At 44.6% G+C, this 19,545-nt stretch overlaps 1 protein-coding gene across 3 annotated transcripts in view; it reads left to right on the top strand.

The window, feature by feature from the left end:
* The window catches only part of IWS1 (interacts with SUPT6H, CTD assembly factor 1), a 278,708-nt gene that overhangs the window by 121,363 nt on the left and 137,800 nt on the right, over nucleotides 1-19,545 (top strand). For all 3 annotated transcript variants that reach the window (XR_004540561.1, XM_033957615.1, XM_033957616.1), the window contains exons 6-7: nucleotides 2,708-2,808; nucleotides 2,904-3,054. Coding sequence is in view for 2 of the 3 variants with exons in the window: in XM_033957615.1 (XP_033813506.1) it covers nucleotides 2,708-2,808; nucleotides 2,904-3,054 (252 nt within the window). In the remaining variant the exon portion in view is untranslated. The remainder of the gene's footprint in view (nucleotides 1-2,707; nucleotides 2,809-2,903; nucleotides 3,055-19,545) is intronic.

Here is a 19,545-nt window from a genome sequence, read left to right as displayed (position 1 = left end):
ATATGCTACGAGAGTTTTGAGGTTAGAGGCAAATTTAAAATCTTTCAAAATTATATTAAAAACAGTTTTTTAAAAAGAAGCATTCGGGCAAGATTTAAATCAATCCGATATTACTTACATATTCTAAATGTTCTAGATCTTCAGTCAGCAGTCTGGTGAAATTTTAAAGTTCAGTGGTATTTTTATGATTTTATTTAGAAGTGAATGCTTTCTGGTATGGTTGTTTGTATGGTTAGATTTAGTCTGTTGAACAGTGGAGGGATTTTTTGTTTTTGGTTTTTTTTAAGAGTTAATGTTTCTTAGTATGTTTGCAGGTCTATACTATCTAATAATGGAGTTCTTTTTTTAATATTTATTTTATTTTTATTATATTCTGTAAACCACTTGGACCAGTGAAATGAACGAGCAGTATAACAAGATTAATAAACCATAAACCAGGGGAGGACAACAATCCTCCTGATGGTGCCAGCAGACAACAAATAACACTTTTGGAGCTTCAGCCAGCGTTTCGAGCCATTAAACAACGGTGTGGTCATCCTAGGGCAATCTTACCACCAATCATACCTGTTGTGCAAATTATTTAATGGAATTGATTTCATTACTAGCAGGAAGACCAGGTCATATTTTATGGAAGCAATTTTATCTTCAATTTCCTTCACTAAAGACAATTAGATTATTTGTTCAATGGAAGTCATCCTTTTATCAGGCTTCTTTAATTTGGAATGATCTCCCTATTATAATAAGATCAGTAGGTCAATATGCTGTTTTTAAAAAAACTTTTAAAGACATTCTTGTTTAAATAAATTTATCTTGAAATTTATCATCATCTTTTGGTAATGTTCTATTTGAATATTTGTCATTGCGTTATGTTTAACTGAGTTTGTTTCTAGTAATAGAAATATGTTGTTATCCGCCATGAACGCGTAAGGTCTTTGGCGGAATATAAGTCAGAATGTAATGTAATTTCTCCTATGGCCTATAGTAGAACTGGTTATTCGAAGACTAGCGACCCATCAAGGGTTGATGTTTCTCATGGCACCAGATTGACCACGTCATTCATGGTACGCGGATCTGGTTCGGTTATAATGGGACAGATGTCTCAGACTGCCGATTAGTCCAACTTTTCTTTCACAGGGCCCATTTGCCCTTGAGAATTTGGAATGCTTTGGGCGCATGGCATGGCTCTTGAGCATGTAGCCCTAGCATAGTAAGGATATTCAGAAGTAGTCATAGCTACCCTTCTAAGACTCAAGAAGCCAGCTATGATTGCAGCTTATACTAAGCCTTGGAATGATTTTCAGCATTGGTGTGCGGCTCATGAAGTGCAGCCATATAGGGCTCAGATAGCTGTAGTCCTGTTTCTTCACAACGGTCTTGAAAATGATCTGGCAGTTAGAATTCTCAGAGCTCAGGTAGCAAGCCTCTCGTGCTTAGAGCTCGAAAGGAGAAGTTATCCTTGACTTCCCTTCCTGTTGTAACCAGATATCTTAAGGGGAGAGTTGTGACTGCATTCTCCTTGCGGCATCCATTTTCTATGTGAAATTTTATTATGGGTTTATGGGCCTTCTGTAAACCCCTATATGAACCCTTATGAAAAGTATTATTAAGGATTTTCCTAGATGTGAGGAAAGTTGTTCTCTTATCTCGAGGTGACAAATGATTTTTGTTGTCCAGATCATCTTTTTTTTTTTTGTTAACCAACCGTAGCAGCCTGCCTTGAAAGCTTCCATTTCCATATGGATTCGCATGGCCATTTTGTCTGCATGCATTTGCTGTGATTAACAGCTACGATTGCTTTGAAAGCACTTTCTACCAGAAGCGTGACCTAATCTTCAGCAGAGTCTCAGGCAGCTATATGGTCCACCTTCCATACTTTTACGAAATGTATTGTACAGTCTGGATGTACAGTCTGGGTCCTTGGTGCTTGCAGCAGGCTCATCTACCCTGCCCTAGATTCAGGGGACTGCTATGGAATGTCCCATTTGTCAAAACTACTGTACCCTTGGCACTGGAAAGAAAAATTAGGTTCTTACCTCCAATAGAAGGGTAAAGTAGTCTTGACAGCCCACTCTGTCAGATTGTAATATAGCCTGCTTTCTATTGCGGACATATACAGTATAGGTGACTCCAGATACTTGTCTCTGAATTACCAAGACAGTATGAAGGTCCTTCGGATCTTCCTTGAAGAAGAATTGGTTGTTGGTGCCATCATGAAATATTTAGAAGAGTATTACAAGAGTTGCATAAATTAGTGCTAATTGCACTCTGGTGGGTGGCTTTCTTGGTTCCACACTTTTTAAGCTATTTATTTTTAATTTTAAGCTACTTGTTTAATTAAATGGTTTTTCTTGTAGAGCAGAATAAATTTGAATTATAAGGGAGTTCCCCATACCCTTCTTGTTATTTCTTCTTATTGGGGGTTATCCATTGCTTTGGTACGAACTGAAGGGCTGAGCACCTCCCAATCAAATGAGGAGGAGTTGAAAAACGTAGATGATGCTTTCTGCAATACTTTTGGGTTTTGGGAAAGAACCTATTTGTCAAGACTACTGTACCCATAGAGGTAAGAACCTAATCTTTCCTTGATTTGATTTATTAACTTGATATACCTTGTAGCACACAAAGTATTAAAGTGGTTTAAGCAAGGGGAAGTATTAAACCCCATTTTAACTTCTATTGACCTGCTTGTGCTATGTTTTCCCTCCAGGGTTTTAACCAGGAAGAGCTGGAAAGTGAGAAGGCCATAGCAGGGAGGAAGCAAGCAGCAGCAGATTCAGACTCCGATGAAGAGATCAAAGGAAGAAAAAAGTAAGACTTTATATCAGATGTACATACTCTCTGTATAATGTGATGTGTTACAGATTACAAAATATCCAACAGTAAATATTGTTTCTACATTCCAGTGTTGACTTTGTCTCTGACTTTGACATAATGCTTCAGCGTAAGAAGAGCATGAGTGGCAAGCGTCGTCGGAATCGCGATGGTGGTACATTTATTAGTGATGCAGATGATGTGGTCAGCGCTATGATTGCGAAGATGAATGAAGCAGCAGAGGTAATGAGTCCCAGGGATGGAAACAAGCCATACAATCCCTGCCAGTTTGCTATTCAATGTCATTTAATCAAAATCTTCAAAATGGGTTCTTAACATCTTGCAGAGGGAAGGGTTTGAAGTCTAATGCTGTCTTCAGGTGTTCTTAGCACTGTTACAGTGCACATTGGTGCTATACTGGCTATTATTCCTTATGATATAGGAACCGTTTCTGATGACGATTCTTTGTGAATGTAGTAAGAAGTTGTTTTGGAGAAAGGAGAAGTGGTTAGACAGTGAAAGAGACAGAGTGCTAGTGGGAGAGAAAGTGAGAGTGACGGCTTGAAAGAGACAGAGTGCTAGTGGGAGAGAAAGTGAGAGTGACGGCTAGAGAGATAGAGATGGTGAGAAAGGGTGTTATAATATATTGATGCACCTTGTCCAGTTTGTCTTGACTAGATTGTAAGCTCTTTTGAGCAGGGACTGTCTCTTCTGTGTTTTGATATACAGTGCTGTGTATGTCTAGTAGTGTTATAGAAACAATTGGTAGTAGTATTAATTAGAGAATGGCATGTGGACAAATTTGTCCCTGTGAGTTTTGTTGCTGTGTAAGCTCTGCCTTAACCGCATAAGCCTCAAACACTTATGATATTAAAGTGTTTGAAGCTTGTTCAGATGAGGATGGAGCTTGCAGGAATGGGGCAGGGACAGGAAAAGAACTCGGGACGGGAAAATGACTTGCCGCAGGAATGGGGAAAAATTTGTCCCCATGTCATTTTCTAATAGTAATGCTAATTACTCCAGGACAAACTAAACAAAAAAGGGGGTTTTTTGAGGATAACTTATAAATACCTATATTTAACAATCTTAATTTAGCACATGCTTTAATTTTGTTCAAAAACTAACGTATTGATTCATTTCTATTGAACATTTGAACCATTACCTGATCCAACACATAGAACTCATTCCTATGATTAATAATGAGGTAGAAGTATCAAAGATATGCATAATTCTCAGTAAAGAGACCTCTTATAACCCAGATGTTATTTCAAGTCTTCATTCTGAATGCATGTGATGTAATCATCTACTTCAAACCCTTCCTACGCTGTAATCATTTTTATTAAATTTGTTGATTTATTTTATTACTTTATTAATTAAAATAAAAGAAAATGAAAATGTATAACTAGCTAAAGGAGTGCAATTTTTTATTAAATATGTGCAATTCTAAAAATATATTTAGTACAAGAGCAACAACACTTATCTTAATGGCTTCTCAGCCAGGGCCAACGTTGGGGGACCTTGAACTGCCCTCAATTATTCCAGGACAAGCAGGCAGCATATTCTCATGTATGGGTGACGTCACCGACGGAGCCCCGGTACAGACCACTTTAAAAGTGCATCACCACTTTAAAACTTTAGAAAGTTTGCGATAGCCCGAACCACGCATGCACGAGTGCCTTCCCACCCAAAGTAGGGTGTGCGGTCCTTCAGTTTCTTAGTTTCCGTGGAGCTAAGAAGACGCATCTTGTCAACGGCTGATCTTTTTTTTCCGCTGCCTTCCTGCTCACACGGCTTTTCAGTTTTTGTTTTGTTCTTATTTCTTTATTCTTTCTTTAAAAAAAAAAAAAAGTTTTACTTTTTCACTTTCGCAGGGTCGGCCCCAGGATAGGTTGGCTATTGCCCCTTGTTTGGGGGATGAACTTTTTGGTGCATCTTTGGATACAACTACCCATAAATTATCGGCCTATGAGACCAGGTGGGATACTGTGGCAAAGCCTTCTCGTCTTTTCAGACAACAATCCTCAAATCAAAGACGATTTGCAGTAAAGCCTATGCCCCCACCTCAGTCTCAACCTCAGAGATAGCAACAGCAACAACCATGTCAACAACAACAGAAACAGGCTGCACCTCCAAAATCTACACTGCCTTTTTGACGTGTTTCTTCGAAGTATAGTCAATGTCACCATTTTACAGCCTATGCCTCAACCCATCGGAGGCCATCTTCAGTTTTTCATCAGTCATTGGGAACTCATAACATCAAACCTCTGGGTCCTCAACATTATTTGTCAGGGTTACTCTCCCAATTTTCACACCAGACCACCTTCCAAGAGAGTCTTCTTTGGACCCTGCACAGTCCTCCATTCTTCTCCTTTTTCACTTGTCTCTTCATTACAAGGTCATCACGATGGCCACATCTCCTTATGCCTGGGGGCTCATATGGATGATCTTCAGACTCAGGGTTTCTGGACCGCCAGGGAGCGGAAAGTTCACATCAATTTCCTGGAGCTCAGAGCAATGTTTTATGCCCATCATCTTCTTTCCTCCCAAGTCCTCCTCCTTCGCATGAACATTCAAGTAGCAATCTACTACATAAACAAGCAAGGAGGCACGGGCTCTCTCCTGTTATGTCAGGAGGCCCAAAAATTCTGGACTTGGGCGACAGCTCGCAATCTGTTCTTGAAGGCTGTCTACATTCAAGGGGAGATGAATTCCCTAGCAGACAACCTTAGCAGAATTCTTCAGCCTCACGAATGGACTCTGAACTCTGCAACTCTCCAGTCCATCTTTGCTCAATGGGGCACTCTTCAAGTGGACTTGTTTGCGGCTCCTCACAATCACCAGTTGCCCCAGTTTTGCTCAAGGCTTTACTCTCCTCTCCGTCTGGAAGCAGATGCCTTTCTCCTGGACTGGATGGGCCTGTTTCTATATGCATTCCTTCTAATCCCTCTCATGTTGAACTCTGTTCAAGCTCAAGAGAGAAGCAGCCACCATAAGAACATAAGAATTGCCCAGGCAACATTAGTTCTCCCTTCTACTTCAACTCAGTTCCATTGAACCCATACCTCTTCCATTATTTCCTACTCTGCTCACTCAGAATCAGAAATCACTTCTACATCCCAACCTGCAATCACTACACCTGACAGCTTGGTTTCTCTCGGGCTGAATCCATCTCACTTGCATCTTTCTCAGCCTATTCGTCAAATTCTTGATGCATCCAGGAAACCAGCCACTCAGCAATGTTATAAACAAAAGTGGACTAGGTTCTCTTCCTGGTGTCTTCTTCATCATCATGATCCAACTTCATTATCAGTGGATTTGGTGTTGGATTATCTGCTTCATTTATCTGATTTTGGCCTCAAATCTACATCTGTCAGAGTCCATCTCAGCGCTATTACAGCTTTTCACATGCCAGTTGAGGGTAAACCTCTTACTGCTCATCCTTTAGTCTCCAGATTCATTGAATGACTTTTCAATGTGAAACCGCCTCCTCATGTAGTCTGGGACCTTAACGTGGTTCTTTCCAGTTTAATGAAGCCACCATTTGAACCAATGGCCACAGCTCATCTTAAATTTCTTACCTGGAAAGTGATCTTCTTTATTGCTCTCACCTCTGCCAGGAGGGTCAGTGAGTTACAAGCATTAGTAGCAGATCCACCCTTCACAGTTTTTCACTATCTTTGCCCTCGTTAAAAGGTGTCATCTATCCGTGAAAATTAGGGAAATCTCTTTTCTTCAAATTCAATGACCTTTGGAATAACCTTTCTGCCCTGCTGCAGAATCTTGGTTCCCTCCAATTATTCCGAAAGCATCTGAAAACTTGCCTATTCTCAAAAATGTAAATCTCTCTACCCTCTTTATAATCACTAATTCTAATGTTTTTCCTTCCTTATTTTAAAGTTCCTGTAAACCATGCCGAGCTCTATCTTTATAGAGAGGATGCGGTATTTAAGGTTTAGTTTTAGTTTAGATCATGACAAGGTAGTTCTACGTACACATCCAAAGTTTCTTCCGAAAGTTGTCACTGAATTTCATTTCAATCAGTCAGTTGTTCTACCAGTGTTTTTCCTAAGCCTCATTCTCATGCTGGAGAAGCCGCTTTGCATATTTTGGACTGTAAATGAGCTTTGGCCTATTACATTGACCGGACAAAGGCACATCGAACATCTCCCCAACTGTTCATCTCCTTTGATCCAAACAAATTGGGGCGTCCTGTTTCCAAGAGGACATTATCCAACTGGCTGGCTGCCTGAATCTCGTTCTGCTATGCTCAGACTGGATTGGCACTGGAGAGTCATGTCACAGCCCACAAAATTAGAGCTATGGCAGCTTCTGTTGCTTTCCTCAGATCTGCTCCCATTGAAGAAAGCTGTAAAGCTGGTCCTCAGTTCGTACCTTCACTTCTCACTACTGTCTCGAGTCATTCTCCAGATGGGATGGGCACTTCGGCCAATCTGTATTACAAAATTTATTCTCCTAATGGCCAATACTCCCACCGTCCCATTTCTGTTAGCTTGGAGGTCACCCATACATGAGAATATGCTGCCTGCTTGTCCTGGAATAAAGCACAGTTACTTACCGTAACAGGTATTATCCAGGGACAGCAGGCAGATATTCTCACAACCCACCCACCTCCCCAGATTGGCTTCTTAGCTTGCTTATCTTAACTTAGAGACCGTGCGCCCTATGTCGGGCGGGAAGGCACTCGTGCATGCGTGGTTTGGGCTATTGCAAACTTTCTAAAGTTTTTAAATGGTGATGCACTTTTAAAGTGGTCCGTACCGGGGCTCCATCGGTGACATCACCCATACGTGAGAATATCAGCCTGCTGTCCCTGCATAACACCTGTTACGGTAAGTAACTGTGCTTTCTTTAGCATCTCTCCAGACCAGTACAGCTTCACTGATGGGCAATAGCTCATCATGACCAGCAGGTGAAGACAGACAAAATCTTTTGGCTGTAGTAGAAATAACTATGCTTCCCTATCATACCTCAGTCTGCTCTCAGTCTCCAGCAGGTGTGGTAAGCTATTGCAGGCTTCCATCTTTAGTGTTAGGGCTGTTGGAATTTGTCTAGTGGCCTTCTTGTCCTCGTCTGTACCGGACTGAGCTTGGGGGAACCCTGTTTGAGGGTCTGTGTGACCTCGGGGGGTGTCACTCAGTGGGTCACTAGTTGAGTCCTTCTCTCCCCGCCCCTCCTTTCCTTCACCTCCCCAAAATTTTATAGAGGTGCCTCAGCTGTAAGCCTTGCCACTGATACTGGCAAGGCATATGGCTTAGAGAGCCAGTAGAGTCTGTTTGGGGGGGGGGGGGGTGGAAATCCTGAGGCAGTGCCGGTCTGAAGAGAGCTCTCTCTTCTCTGTAATTGTATTTTTATTGTAAATTGGTACCTTTTTTTTTTTTCTTGCTAGGTTGCCTATTGCGCAATGAGCATTTTTAAAGGGAAAAAGTACTCATTGTTTTCCAGATGCAAAGTAGCTTCGGCCGACCTGTGCTTGTGGTATACAGGCCACCGCGAAGGGGAATCTTCGTCAACTTCGGGTGCCAGCGAGCAGGGATCCCCTTCACAAGTACCTCATGCGCCAGCAGCTGACAGCGGGGAAGCCTGAGCTTCCCCTGCCGCCCACAAAGGCATTTTCTCAGCTGCCGCCGGTCAGGGAAATAAGGTTTCCCTTACCGCTGATACTGCTGGGGATTCCCTTACCGCTGCTGCCGGCTTGCTTATTTTAACTTCTGGGACGGTTCAGGCTTCCATAGGGCGTGTCCATTTCGGCATGATCTGCTCCGTTTTTTTGTGGGAAGCATCTCCATTTTATCTGCAGCCTCAGATGACCTTCCCCTTTTATTGGAGAGACAGGGGACAGGTTTCATAAGAACATATAAGCAGTGCCTCTGCTGGGTCAAACCAGAGGTCCATCATGCCCAGCAGCCCGCTCACGCGGCGGCCCATCAGGTCCAGGACCTGCATATTAATCCTCTATCTATACCCTTCAATCCCCTTTTCCTTCAGGAAAACATCTAATCTTTTCTTGAAACCCAATACCGTACTCTGTCCTACCACATATTGCAGGTGTCCACCACCCTCTGGGTGAAGAAGAACTTCCTAGCATTGGTTCTGAATCTGTCCCCTTTTAATTTATCCGAATGCCCTCTCGTTTGAAGAATCTGTCCCCCTCCACTTTCTCTATGCCCTTCATGATCTTGTAAGGTTTGAAGAATCTGTCCCTCTCCACTTTCTCTATGCCCTTCATGATCTTGTAAGTCTCTATCGTGTCCCCTCTAAGCTTCAGCTTTTCCAGGGAGAAGAGCCCCAGTTTCTCCAATCTTTCAGCATAGGAAAGGTTTTCCATACCTTTTATCAATCTCGTTGCTCTTTTCTGAACCCTCTCGAGTATCGCCATGTCCTTCTTAAGGTACGGTGACCAGTATTGGATGAAAGTACTCTAGATGCGGGCACACCATCACCCGATAGAACGGCAAGATAACTTCCTTCATTCTGCATTACAACACAATGCAACAACTTACATCCAGAAACTGCACTGCCATTGTTATATCCTTCAAAAACAAGTGACAGACTACTGAAATAATTCTGTAACTGCTCCATAAGTTATCATTGACTATATATAAACTATTGTGGGTGGGTAATCGATAATGGGTCATGTTGTATCTCTGAAATACTTATTACATCTCTAATATTCTTCTGGAAATACCTAACCTCTCTTGGCTTACTAATGTAATTGAAAATATTTTCTGTAACATCGCTGTCTGTGTACAGTCTCTTCCTCTGTAAACAGCTCTGAACTGCTTGTGGTATTGCGGTATACAAAAATAAAGTTTCTGCTGGGTCCTCTGCTTTGGCACTGAGTCCCATTAGGCTGCCAGGGTATTTTCCCCCTAATTTTGTTTTTGCCTTGTGTGAGGCTTATTTTCAAGTGGCTGAGGGTCCTGCTTCCGCTTCGGGAGGGAGGGGTGTTCTCTTTGTGTCCACTCTGGTTCGGCAACCCTCAGCTCTGGTCTCGTCCCTGTCTCATCCTCTCTCCTCCAAGTTGTTGCGGGTCTTGTGGGATGATGATTTATTGTATGAGGAGCAGTTTTCGTTGAAGTAGGACCTGGATCATTGGAAGATCTCCAGGATCCTCTTAGGGGAAATGGATGCTGTTAGCGACAGCTTTGCAGTTTCGTCTGCAGGCAAGGATGCGTCTGTGGTGTGCATTTTTCAGCAGGAGGAGCTCCAGGAGCAGATTCTACAGGTCTCCTCGGTGTAGCACTTCGAGGAAGATGCAAAGGAGTCCCCATATGTTGTGGACCTTCTGCTTCGAGGATCCGCTCTGCATCCTTCTCTTTTCCTATGCATCAGGATATTTGGGATATTGTCCTTTCGCAGTGGAAAGTGCCAGAGGTGCTTTTTTGTTTTGCACGCTCTATGGCTTGCCTGTATTCTATCCCGGAGGGGGATAGGGATACCTTGAAGTCGCCAGTGGGGGACATGGTGGTCTCGGCCATCGTGAAACGGCATACGGTGCCCGTCGAGGGCAGCTCAGCCTTACGGGACTCTTGAGGAGTGTAGGTTAGAGGCCCTTCTTAAGCAGAATTTTGATGTCTGCTAGTACTGCTCGATTTCTGATTCAAATTGATTCACCGATTCACTTTGGGTGAATCGAATCAATTCCTTTTTTTTTTTTTAAATTGGCCTCCCGATTTGGTGACCGACCCTCCTTCCCATGCCCTCCTAAAGCAGGAGCAGCAGCGCTGCCTCTTGCTGGCCATCCACTGCCACTCCTGCTTTAGGGGGCAAGGGGGGAGGGTCAGTCAGGAAGTGCTGCATGTTCCCCCAGCTTCCCCCCTGGCCTCCCGCTCTTACCTTAAGATAATAAAGCAGTCTGCAGCAAGGATCGCCGGTGCTTTAGTGATCCTTCCAAGCTGCTGTCATCCTCAGTGGCATGTTCCCTCTGCTGCGGTCCAGCCCCTCCTCTGATGTCGAGTGCAGGATCACGACAGAGGGAGTGTGCCGCTGAGGATGATGGCAGCCTGCAAGGATTGCTACACCATCGGTGATCCCCTCTGCAGGCTGCTGTATTATCTTAAAGTAAGAGCGGGAGGTTAGGGGGAACCTGCAGGCCTTCTGTGGGTGCCCTTCAAGGAAGGGGAGGGGGCCCTGGTATAGAAGTAATGAAGGGAGAGAAAGGGGGGTTCAAAGAGACATGCATATACCAGACTAGAGGGGAAAGAAATAATGGGTCTAAAAACAGAGGAGAAGGAGAGAGATGGTGGACAATGGGATTTAGGGAGGGAAAGAACATAAAGGGATTTAGGGAGGGAAGGAACATAAAGGGAGAGAAGTTGGACACAAGAGATTTTGAGCGGGGCTGGGGGATAGAGATACTGGATAAGAGGGTAGTTGGGAAGAGAGAGGGAGAGTTGATGGACCCTGGGGTGGTGGGGAAGGAGAGAGAGATGCTGGATGAAAGGGTAGTTGAGAAAAGGAGAGATGATAGATCTGGGGATGGTGGAGTCCATCACTGCAGCTGCGGGGATGGAGATGAGAAAAAAAAGATTTCAGACCTCCGGGGGAGAGAAGGGAAACAGAAGGGGAGGACAGAGATGGAATATGGATGGTTAGCATGGAGAAAGAAGGAAACCCTGGCAAGTGAGTTATCAGAAGACAACCAAAGCCTGTGATCAACATGATTTGAATAATGACCAGACAACAAAAGGTAGAAAAAATAATTTTATTTTCTGTTTTGTGATTACAATATATCAGATTTGAAATGTGTATCCTGCCAGAGCTGGTGTTAGACCGCGAATGTGAGCTATGATTTAACAGAAAGAGGAAAAGTCTTTTTCGTTTGTTTATTTTGTTTACACCACAGCGCCAGTGTGGATAAGAGAGGGCAAAGAGGGGTGAAGAGGCTAAAAAATGCCCACCGGGATGTTTGAAAAAAACACCCAATTGGGCAGGAAAACCGAATTGAAAAATCAATTCAAAAGGCTGAATCAAGTTTTTTCCCCTGAATCGAGCAGCACTAGTGTCTGCCTTAGGGGTCCAGGCGATATGTGGTGGTCTGGTGACTTAAGCCTGTTTTCAGTGGGCCAAGCATGTCCTTGACCGCGAGTCTGATGACTGGTCCTTGGTGGAACAGGACGTAGCCAAAATTGAGATGGCTGCCTCTTATATATCTGATGTCCAGTATAACGTTACGGGTGTATGCCAAGTCTATGGCTCTCAGGGTGGCAGTGCGTCGTACCTTGTGGCTTCAGGCTTGTTCGGCAGATGAGGCATTTAAGGCTAAACTGACAAAATTTCCCTTTTGGGGATCATTTTTGTTTGACGAGGATTTGGACAAGTTGGTTCAGACCTTGATGGACTAAGGTTCTCAGTCTTCCTGAAGACCATGCTCACCCGCATGTGCGGGGTGGCATTGCTGGGGCGTTTGCATGATTTCCACAGCTATCACCCTGGTTGAGGGACTGCTTCCTACGGCTTCTGGAGTTTCTCGGGGCCATTTCTTTCAATGCATGTAGTCCTTTCGGGGGGCACGTTGGGGGGGGGGGAACGTGATTCCTCCGCCGGCTCCTCCGCTATTCGGCTCTCCCAATGATTCCTTGCTGGCGCCTCCCTTGGATCCGGTGGGCGCTCAATTGCAGGACTTTTACCAGGATGTGGTCCCTATTCACAAAAGTGGTCACAGGGATGAAGCAGGAAACTACAGGCCGGTGAGCCTCACTTCAGTTGTTGGAAAAATAATGGAAGTGTTGCTGAAAGAAAGGATAGTGTACTTCCTTGAATTTAATGGGTTACAGGATCTGAGGAAACATGGCTTTACAAAAGGTAAATCGTGCCAAACGAACCTGATTGAATTTTTTGATTGGGTGACCAGAGAGCTGGATCGAGGACATATGCTAGATGTAATTTACTTAGATTTCAGCAAAGCCTTTGATACAGTTCCTCAAAGGAGACTGTTGAACAAACTTGAAGGGCTGAAGTTAGGATCCAAAGTGGTGAACTGAGTTAGAAACCGGCTGTCGGACAGACGCCAGAGGGTGGTGGTTAATGGAAGTCGCTCGGAGGAAGGAAAGGTGAGTAGTGGTAGTCCCTCAGGGTTCGGTGCTGGGGCCGATCCTGTTCAATATGTCTATGAGTGACATTGCTGAAGGGTTAGAAGGAAAAGTATGCCTTTTTGCAGATGATACCAAGATTTGTAACAGAGTAGACACCGAAGAGGGAGTGGAAAATATGAGAAAGGATCTGCAAAAGTTAGAGGAATGGTCTAATGCCTGGCAACTAAAATTCAATGCAGAGTAATGCATTTGGGGATTAATAATCAGAAGGACCTGTATATGCTGGGAGGTGAGAAGCTGATATGCACGGACGGGGAGAGGGACCTTGGGGTGATAGTGTCCGAAGATCTAAAGGCGAAAAAACAGTGGATGCTGCCAGAAGGATGCTAGGCTGTATAAAGAGAGGCGTAGCCAGTAGAAGGAAGAAGGTGTTGATGCCCCTGTACAGGTCATTGGTAAGGTCTCACTTGGAGTATTGTGTTCTGGCCAAGGACATAAGACTTGAGGCGGTCCAGAGGAGGGCGACGAAAATGATAGGAGGCTTGCGCCAGAAGACGTATGAGAGACTGGAAGCCCTGAATATGTATACCCTAGAGGAAAGGAGGTACAGGGGAGATATGATTCAGACGTTCAAATACTTGAAAGGTATTAACGTAGAACAAAATCTTTTCCAGAGAAAGGAAAATGGTAAAACCAGAGGACATAATTTGAGGTTGAGGGGTGGTAGATTCAAAGGCAATGTTAGGAAATTCTACTTTATTGAGAGGGTGGTGGATGCCTGGAATGCGCTCCCAAGAGAGGTGGTGGAGAGTAAAACTGACTGAGTTCAAAGAAGCGTGGGATGAACACAGGATCTAGAATCAGAAAATAATATTAAATATTGAACTAAGGCCAGTACTGGGGAGACTTGCACGGTCTTTGTCTGTGTATGGCTGTTTGGTGGGCTTCAGTGGCTGGGAGGGTGTAGATGGGCTGGAGTAGGTTTTAACCAGCCTCAAAGAAAGCAAACAGAATGCTGGGCATCATCAAAAAGGGTATCACAACCAGGACGAAGGAAGTCATCATTCCGCTGTATCGCACAATGGTGTGCCCGCACCTGGAGTACTGTGTTCAATACTGGTTGCCGTACCTCAAGAAGGACATGGCGGTACTCGAGGGAGTGCAGAGGAGGGCGACTAAAATGATAAGAGGTATGGAAAATTTTTCATACGCTGACAGGTTAAAAATGCTGGGGCTGTTTTCCCTGGAGAAGAGGAGACTTAGAGGGGACATGATAGAAACCTTCAAAATCCTAAAGGGCATAGAGAAAGTGAATAAGGACAGATTCTTCAAACTGTGGGAGCCACAAGCACTAGGGGTCACTCGGAGAAATTGAAAGGGGACAGGTTTAGAACAAATGCTAGGAAGTTCTTTTTTACCCAGAGGGTGGTGGACACATGGAACACGCTTCCGGAGGATGTGATAGGCCAGAACTCGGTACAGGGGTTCAAGGAAGGTTTGGATAGGTTCCTGGAGGATAAGGGGATAGAGGGGTACAGATAGAACTTGAGGTAGGTTATAGAAGTGGTCAGAAACCACTTCACAGGTCGCGGACCTGATGGGCCACCGCGGAAGCGGACCGCTGGGCGAGATGGACCTCTGGTCTGACCCAATGGAGGCAACTTCTTATGTTCTTAACAGAGATTTCCGCAGTTGGAACCCAAGCACAGTACCGGGTAGAGCTTTGGATCCTTCCCAGAAATAGCTAAGAAAAAAATTTAAAAATTTAAATTGAATCAGGTTGGGCAGACTGGATGGACCATTCGGATCTTTATCTGCTGTCATCTACTATGTTACTATGAGATCATGACGGATCATTGGGTCCTGGAGGTGATTCGGGACAGATATGCTCTGGAGTTTTCCCTTTCGTTGCCAGATCACTTTCTTGCTTCTCCTTGACAGGTGGCATGAAAGAAGCAGGCCTTTCGCCAGATGCTTCAAAGATTGCTAGATCTCAAAGTGGTAGTGCCCGTTGCTCCGCAGGAGTGTGGCACCAGCCGGTATTCCATTTACATCGGCCCATCTTGATCTAAAGGGGGTCAACAGGGCTCTGAGTTCTGTCTTTTCACATTGAGACCCTGAGATCTGTCATTCTGGCAGTTCAGCCAGGGAAATTTTTGACTTGTCTCAATCTGACGGAGGCATACTTGCATGTTCCGATTTGCACCTCCCATCAGCAGTTCCTTCACTTTGCAATTCTGGGATGGTACTACCAATTTTGTGTGCTTCCTTTTGGTCTGGCCATGGCTCCGCGGAAGTTCACCAAAGTTATGCTAGTTGTGGCAGCGGCCTTGCACAGTGAGGGCATTCTGGTTCACCCTTATCTGGATGACTGATCCGAGCAGTCATTTCAGGAGAGCTCTCGGGTTACAGCTCGGGTTGTGGAATTCCTATAGTCGCTGGGATGGGTAGTCAACCTGTCCAAGAGCCGGTTGGCTCCATCTTAGGGTTCTTTTTGACACCAGCTTGAGGAAGGTCTTCCTGTCAGAGGCCTAATTGGTCAAGTTGCAGTTGCAGATTCACCTTCTGATGGCTTTCTGGTGTCCTCGGGCTCAGGGTTTTCTCCACGCCCTAGGGTCGATGGCAGCTTCCCTGGATGTGGTTTGGTAGGCCTGGGCTCTGTTTCAACGTTGGTTGCCCCAGATGCACGTTTTGGACTCTCTTGTTCCTCTTCGAGAGTTAGTTTGTCCGTTGGTGGCTGATGCAGGGAGTGAGCCTGGATCATTCCCCAGTGGACAGTTCTTCCCACGGACACCAGTTTCCTCGGTTGGGGAGCTTAGTGTCTCGGTCGCTTAGCTCAGGACAGCTGGTTTTTGGAGGAGGCGTCTTGGTTGACCAGTGCTCTAGAGCAGTGTTTTTCAACCTTTTTTGGGCAAAGGCACACTTGTTTCATGAAAAAAATCACGAGGCACACCACCATTAGAAAATGTTAAAAAATTTAACTCTTTGCCTATATTGACTATATATAAAGTAATTCTCTTGAATAGGAATCAAATAAACACAAAGAAAGTATTTTATAATGCTGCCACCGCCAACAACACCGTTGACGGCGGTGGCACTCAAATGGCTAAAGAGCCGCAGTTTGCCGGCTTAGGGACAACACTGGAGGGTGGCCAGCTGTGCACCCCCTTGGGACGTAAACCCGGGGTGGGGCAGACCGCCCCCCCCCCCCCACCCTGGTATGCCACTATCTGTACCTCACTCCCTCCCTATGACCAAAAATTCTCCTTTCTTCTATTCACCGTGTACACAACCATCTCTTTCCCTCCCTTCCTCTCTCCAAAGTCCATGCCTTCTGTGTCCAAACACTCATTCCCTCCCCCACCTCAGCATCTCTTTCCCTCCCTTCCTCTCTCCCAAGTCCATTTCTTCTGTGTCCAAAAACGCATTCCCTCCCCCACCTCAGCATCTCTTTCCCTCCCTTCCTCTCTCCCAAGTTCATGCCTTGTGTCCAAAACACACTCCCTCCCCCCTTTTGTGTTCCGTGTTTGCCTCCCAGCCCATCTTTGCAACTTTCTCAGCAAAACGAAGCTCAAGCCGCGAGGCTTGTCTTCTGCTTCCTGTCTGCCCTGCCGCACACAAATAGCCGAACGGAAGTATTCTCCGACGTCAGCGCTGACGTCGGAGGGCAGGCTTTGCTTAAGTCCTCCCTCCGACGTCAGCGCTGACATCGGGGAACGCTTGCGATCGGCTATATGTTAGCTGCAGGGCAGGCAGGAACAGAAGACGAGCCTCGCGGCTCGAGATGTATTGAACTCCGCGGGTCCCCCGTCCAGCTCTCTTCTGTCCACGAGGGGCGAACCGCCCCTCTCCCTAGACTGGTGGTACTGCCCTGATGGCGGCCCTGACCGTACGGCACACCAGGCAACATCTCGCGGCACACTAGTGTGCCGCGGAACAGCGGTTGAAAAACGCTGCTCTAGAGACAGCCATCCAGCTGGCGTTGCTTGCATTCCAGACCTTGTTGATAACAATAGAAAAAAGTCTATAAAGTGTGATCTACTGGATATATAAAATGCTCAGAGACATGAAACTCTGAAGGGAAGGCTACTAAACCTCCCTAAAAAAGAGTTCACCTTCCAGTCATTGCACTTTCTTAAATCTGAGATCACACTTCAAGACTCTGAGAGATTTGTAAAATTTAAAATTCTTATAATGCTTCAAATGTATTAAAGGTAACGGATGTAGCGGTATATAAGAAATAAATTACATTACATTACATCTTCTCTTCTTTTAATAAAAAACAGCCATCACTATATTCAATGGGTGTATTAATATTCACTTAGCTTTAAGATTTGACTTAAGGGGTCCCAACTTGGCCCCGTTTCGATCTCTGCTTCAGGAGACCCGATTGCTGGTATTCTCAAAACTTGGTGCTGTGAAATAGTAATGATGTTGTACGCTTCGTGATGTTCAGTCAAATCTATAATGAAACGCTAGGCACTAACTGTATCAATTTGAATGAAGAATATTCTCATATAACAGCCAGCTTCAGTAAGATGTTATCTCACTGATTTACCATACTCCATTCTATTTTGGCTTCACTATTTTAAGGTCCTCAGCGGGCCACCACACACTCAAACCATCTCATTGTGTAGGGCTTTATGCTCCCATTCGTCATTGGACCCATCTATATTTCATGTGTGCATGTATTGCAAATATTAATTTTAAAAAAAATTTTTTGTATGAATACATATATGCTAAAAGTACTTAGCTTGTGGATTCGACGCTAATCGGGAGGGTAGAAACATCAATCACCCAACATGTTTCGCCCATACAACTCAAGGGCTTTATCAAGGCTCCCTCTCCCTAAACAGAATAAAAAACACCTAAGTGTTTATATAATAATAAAGCATATATTACTATAATTTAAACTTTTTACAGACAGTAACCCTTTCCGTTCATAATCGTTTTATCCCACCATCGTGTCTAAAACGAAATGGCGGTCACGCTCTTAATCAGCTGATTTATACGTGACCCAGGCGCCAACGTCCCAGATGATCAGGGACGTCAGAGTCTGACGTCAAAACTTGCAGTAACCAGAATTGACACGTATTCTTTGTTTGTACTTTCCTTATTTAGCGGAAGATAATAACTAAGAACCCCCAGAGCCCGCCTCATATTAGAGAAGCCCACTCCAGCTCATTGTTAAGTCCATATGGAGCTACCGTGTTAAGGCGATAAATCCAGCGTTGTTCAATTAAGTTTAGTCTTCCCTCCCAATCCCCTTCTAATTCCCTTTCAGATACATAGTCAATAACCCTCCATTTTATATGTTGAATCCCATGGCCCTTATCCAGCCAATGCTGAACTATGGGGGCTTGTACTGCCCCAGTATTGATGCGGGATTTATGCTCATTCAGGCGTACGTTAATGGCCCTCTTAGTACGGCTCACATACACGAGATTACATGGGCACACTATTATATACACCACCCTCGTTGTCTTACAGGTCGTGTCAGCCCTAGCTCTCACCACGTAACCTGATTGGGGATCAATCCATTGAGGCCCTTCCAACGTGAGGTCACACCATTGACAGTGGTGACATTTAGTGTGTCCAGTACCAGTCTCGCTATCATATTGACTATCCGGTTTTTTAAGGGCCTGACCAATAGTTTTGCCTCTACGGTATGAAAAAAGGGGGAGCTCTGAAAAACCCTCATGAAGGTTTAATATATGCCAATGTTGTCTAATCTGGGAAATCAGTACCCCTGATGCTCTAGAAAAGGGAAGGACACATACTAACCGCCCTTCCTCCTGTACCCGGGGTTTATCCATAAGTAACAATTCCCGTTGAGCATAGCGGGCCCGTAGATAGGCATGTCTAATGGAACTTTTAGGGTACCCTCGCTCTTGAAAACGCCCCTCCAAATCCCTAGCCACCTTCTTAAATTCGGCTAGCGTGGAGCAGACCCTCCGTGCTCTCAAGTATTGGCTTATGGGTAGACTATGCTTTAGATGGTAGGGGTGAAAACTATCAAAGTGGAGAAGGGTGTTACGAGCCACCGGCTTCCTATATAGAGTTGTTTCAATTGTCATTTGATCCCTGCTTATCAGTATGTCCAAAAACTCAATCTTATCTATACTATAATGGGGGACAAACTGCAAATTGGGATTCTTAGTGTTAATCCACCCAAAAAATTCCTACAGACCCTCCTCAGTGCCCTCCCATAGGAAAAAAAATCGTCCAAAAATCGTTTCCATAGGGAAATGGATTTAAAGAATTCCGAAGGATATACAAACTCCATCTCAAATTTCCCCATATGGAGTGTGGCTATAGAGGGAGCCAAAGTAGCCCCCATAGCCACACCCTCAATTTGTTGAAAAAAGTTCCCATTGTATTCAAAAAAGCTGTTCTTCAGAACCCACTGGGCTAATTTGGACAAAAAGGGGTGGGTATTCTAAGATGTTTACCCCTATTGTTCATCACCCCTTCAATAATGACCAGAGCCTCATCCTGGGGTATCTTAGTGTATAACGATACCACATCAAGAGTGACTAGAAAAACATCTCCCTGGGGAACGTTGGTATCCTGAAGGGTCCTAAGCAAATGGGAGGAATCCTTAAGATATGATTTAACCTTAACAGCCTCATCCCTAAGGAAAACATCCAGAAATTTGGACAAAGGTTCTAACAGGCTG

The sequence above is a fragment of the Geotrypetes seraphini genome, chromosome 9, assembly GCF_902459505.1.
Source record: "Geotrypetes seraphini chromosome 9, aGeoSer1.1, whole genome shotgun sequence".
In the NCBI taxonomy this organism is placed as follows: Eukaryota; Metazoa; Chordata; class Amphibia; order Gymnophiona; family Dermophiidae; genus Geotrypetes; species Geotrypetes seraphini.
The sequence above is the reverse complement of the archived record's forward strand: the minus strand, read 5'-3'. Positions and strand labels throughout refer to the sequence as shown.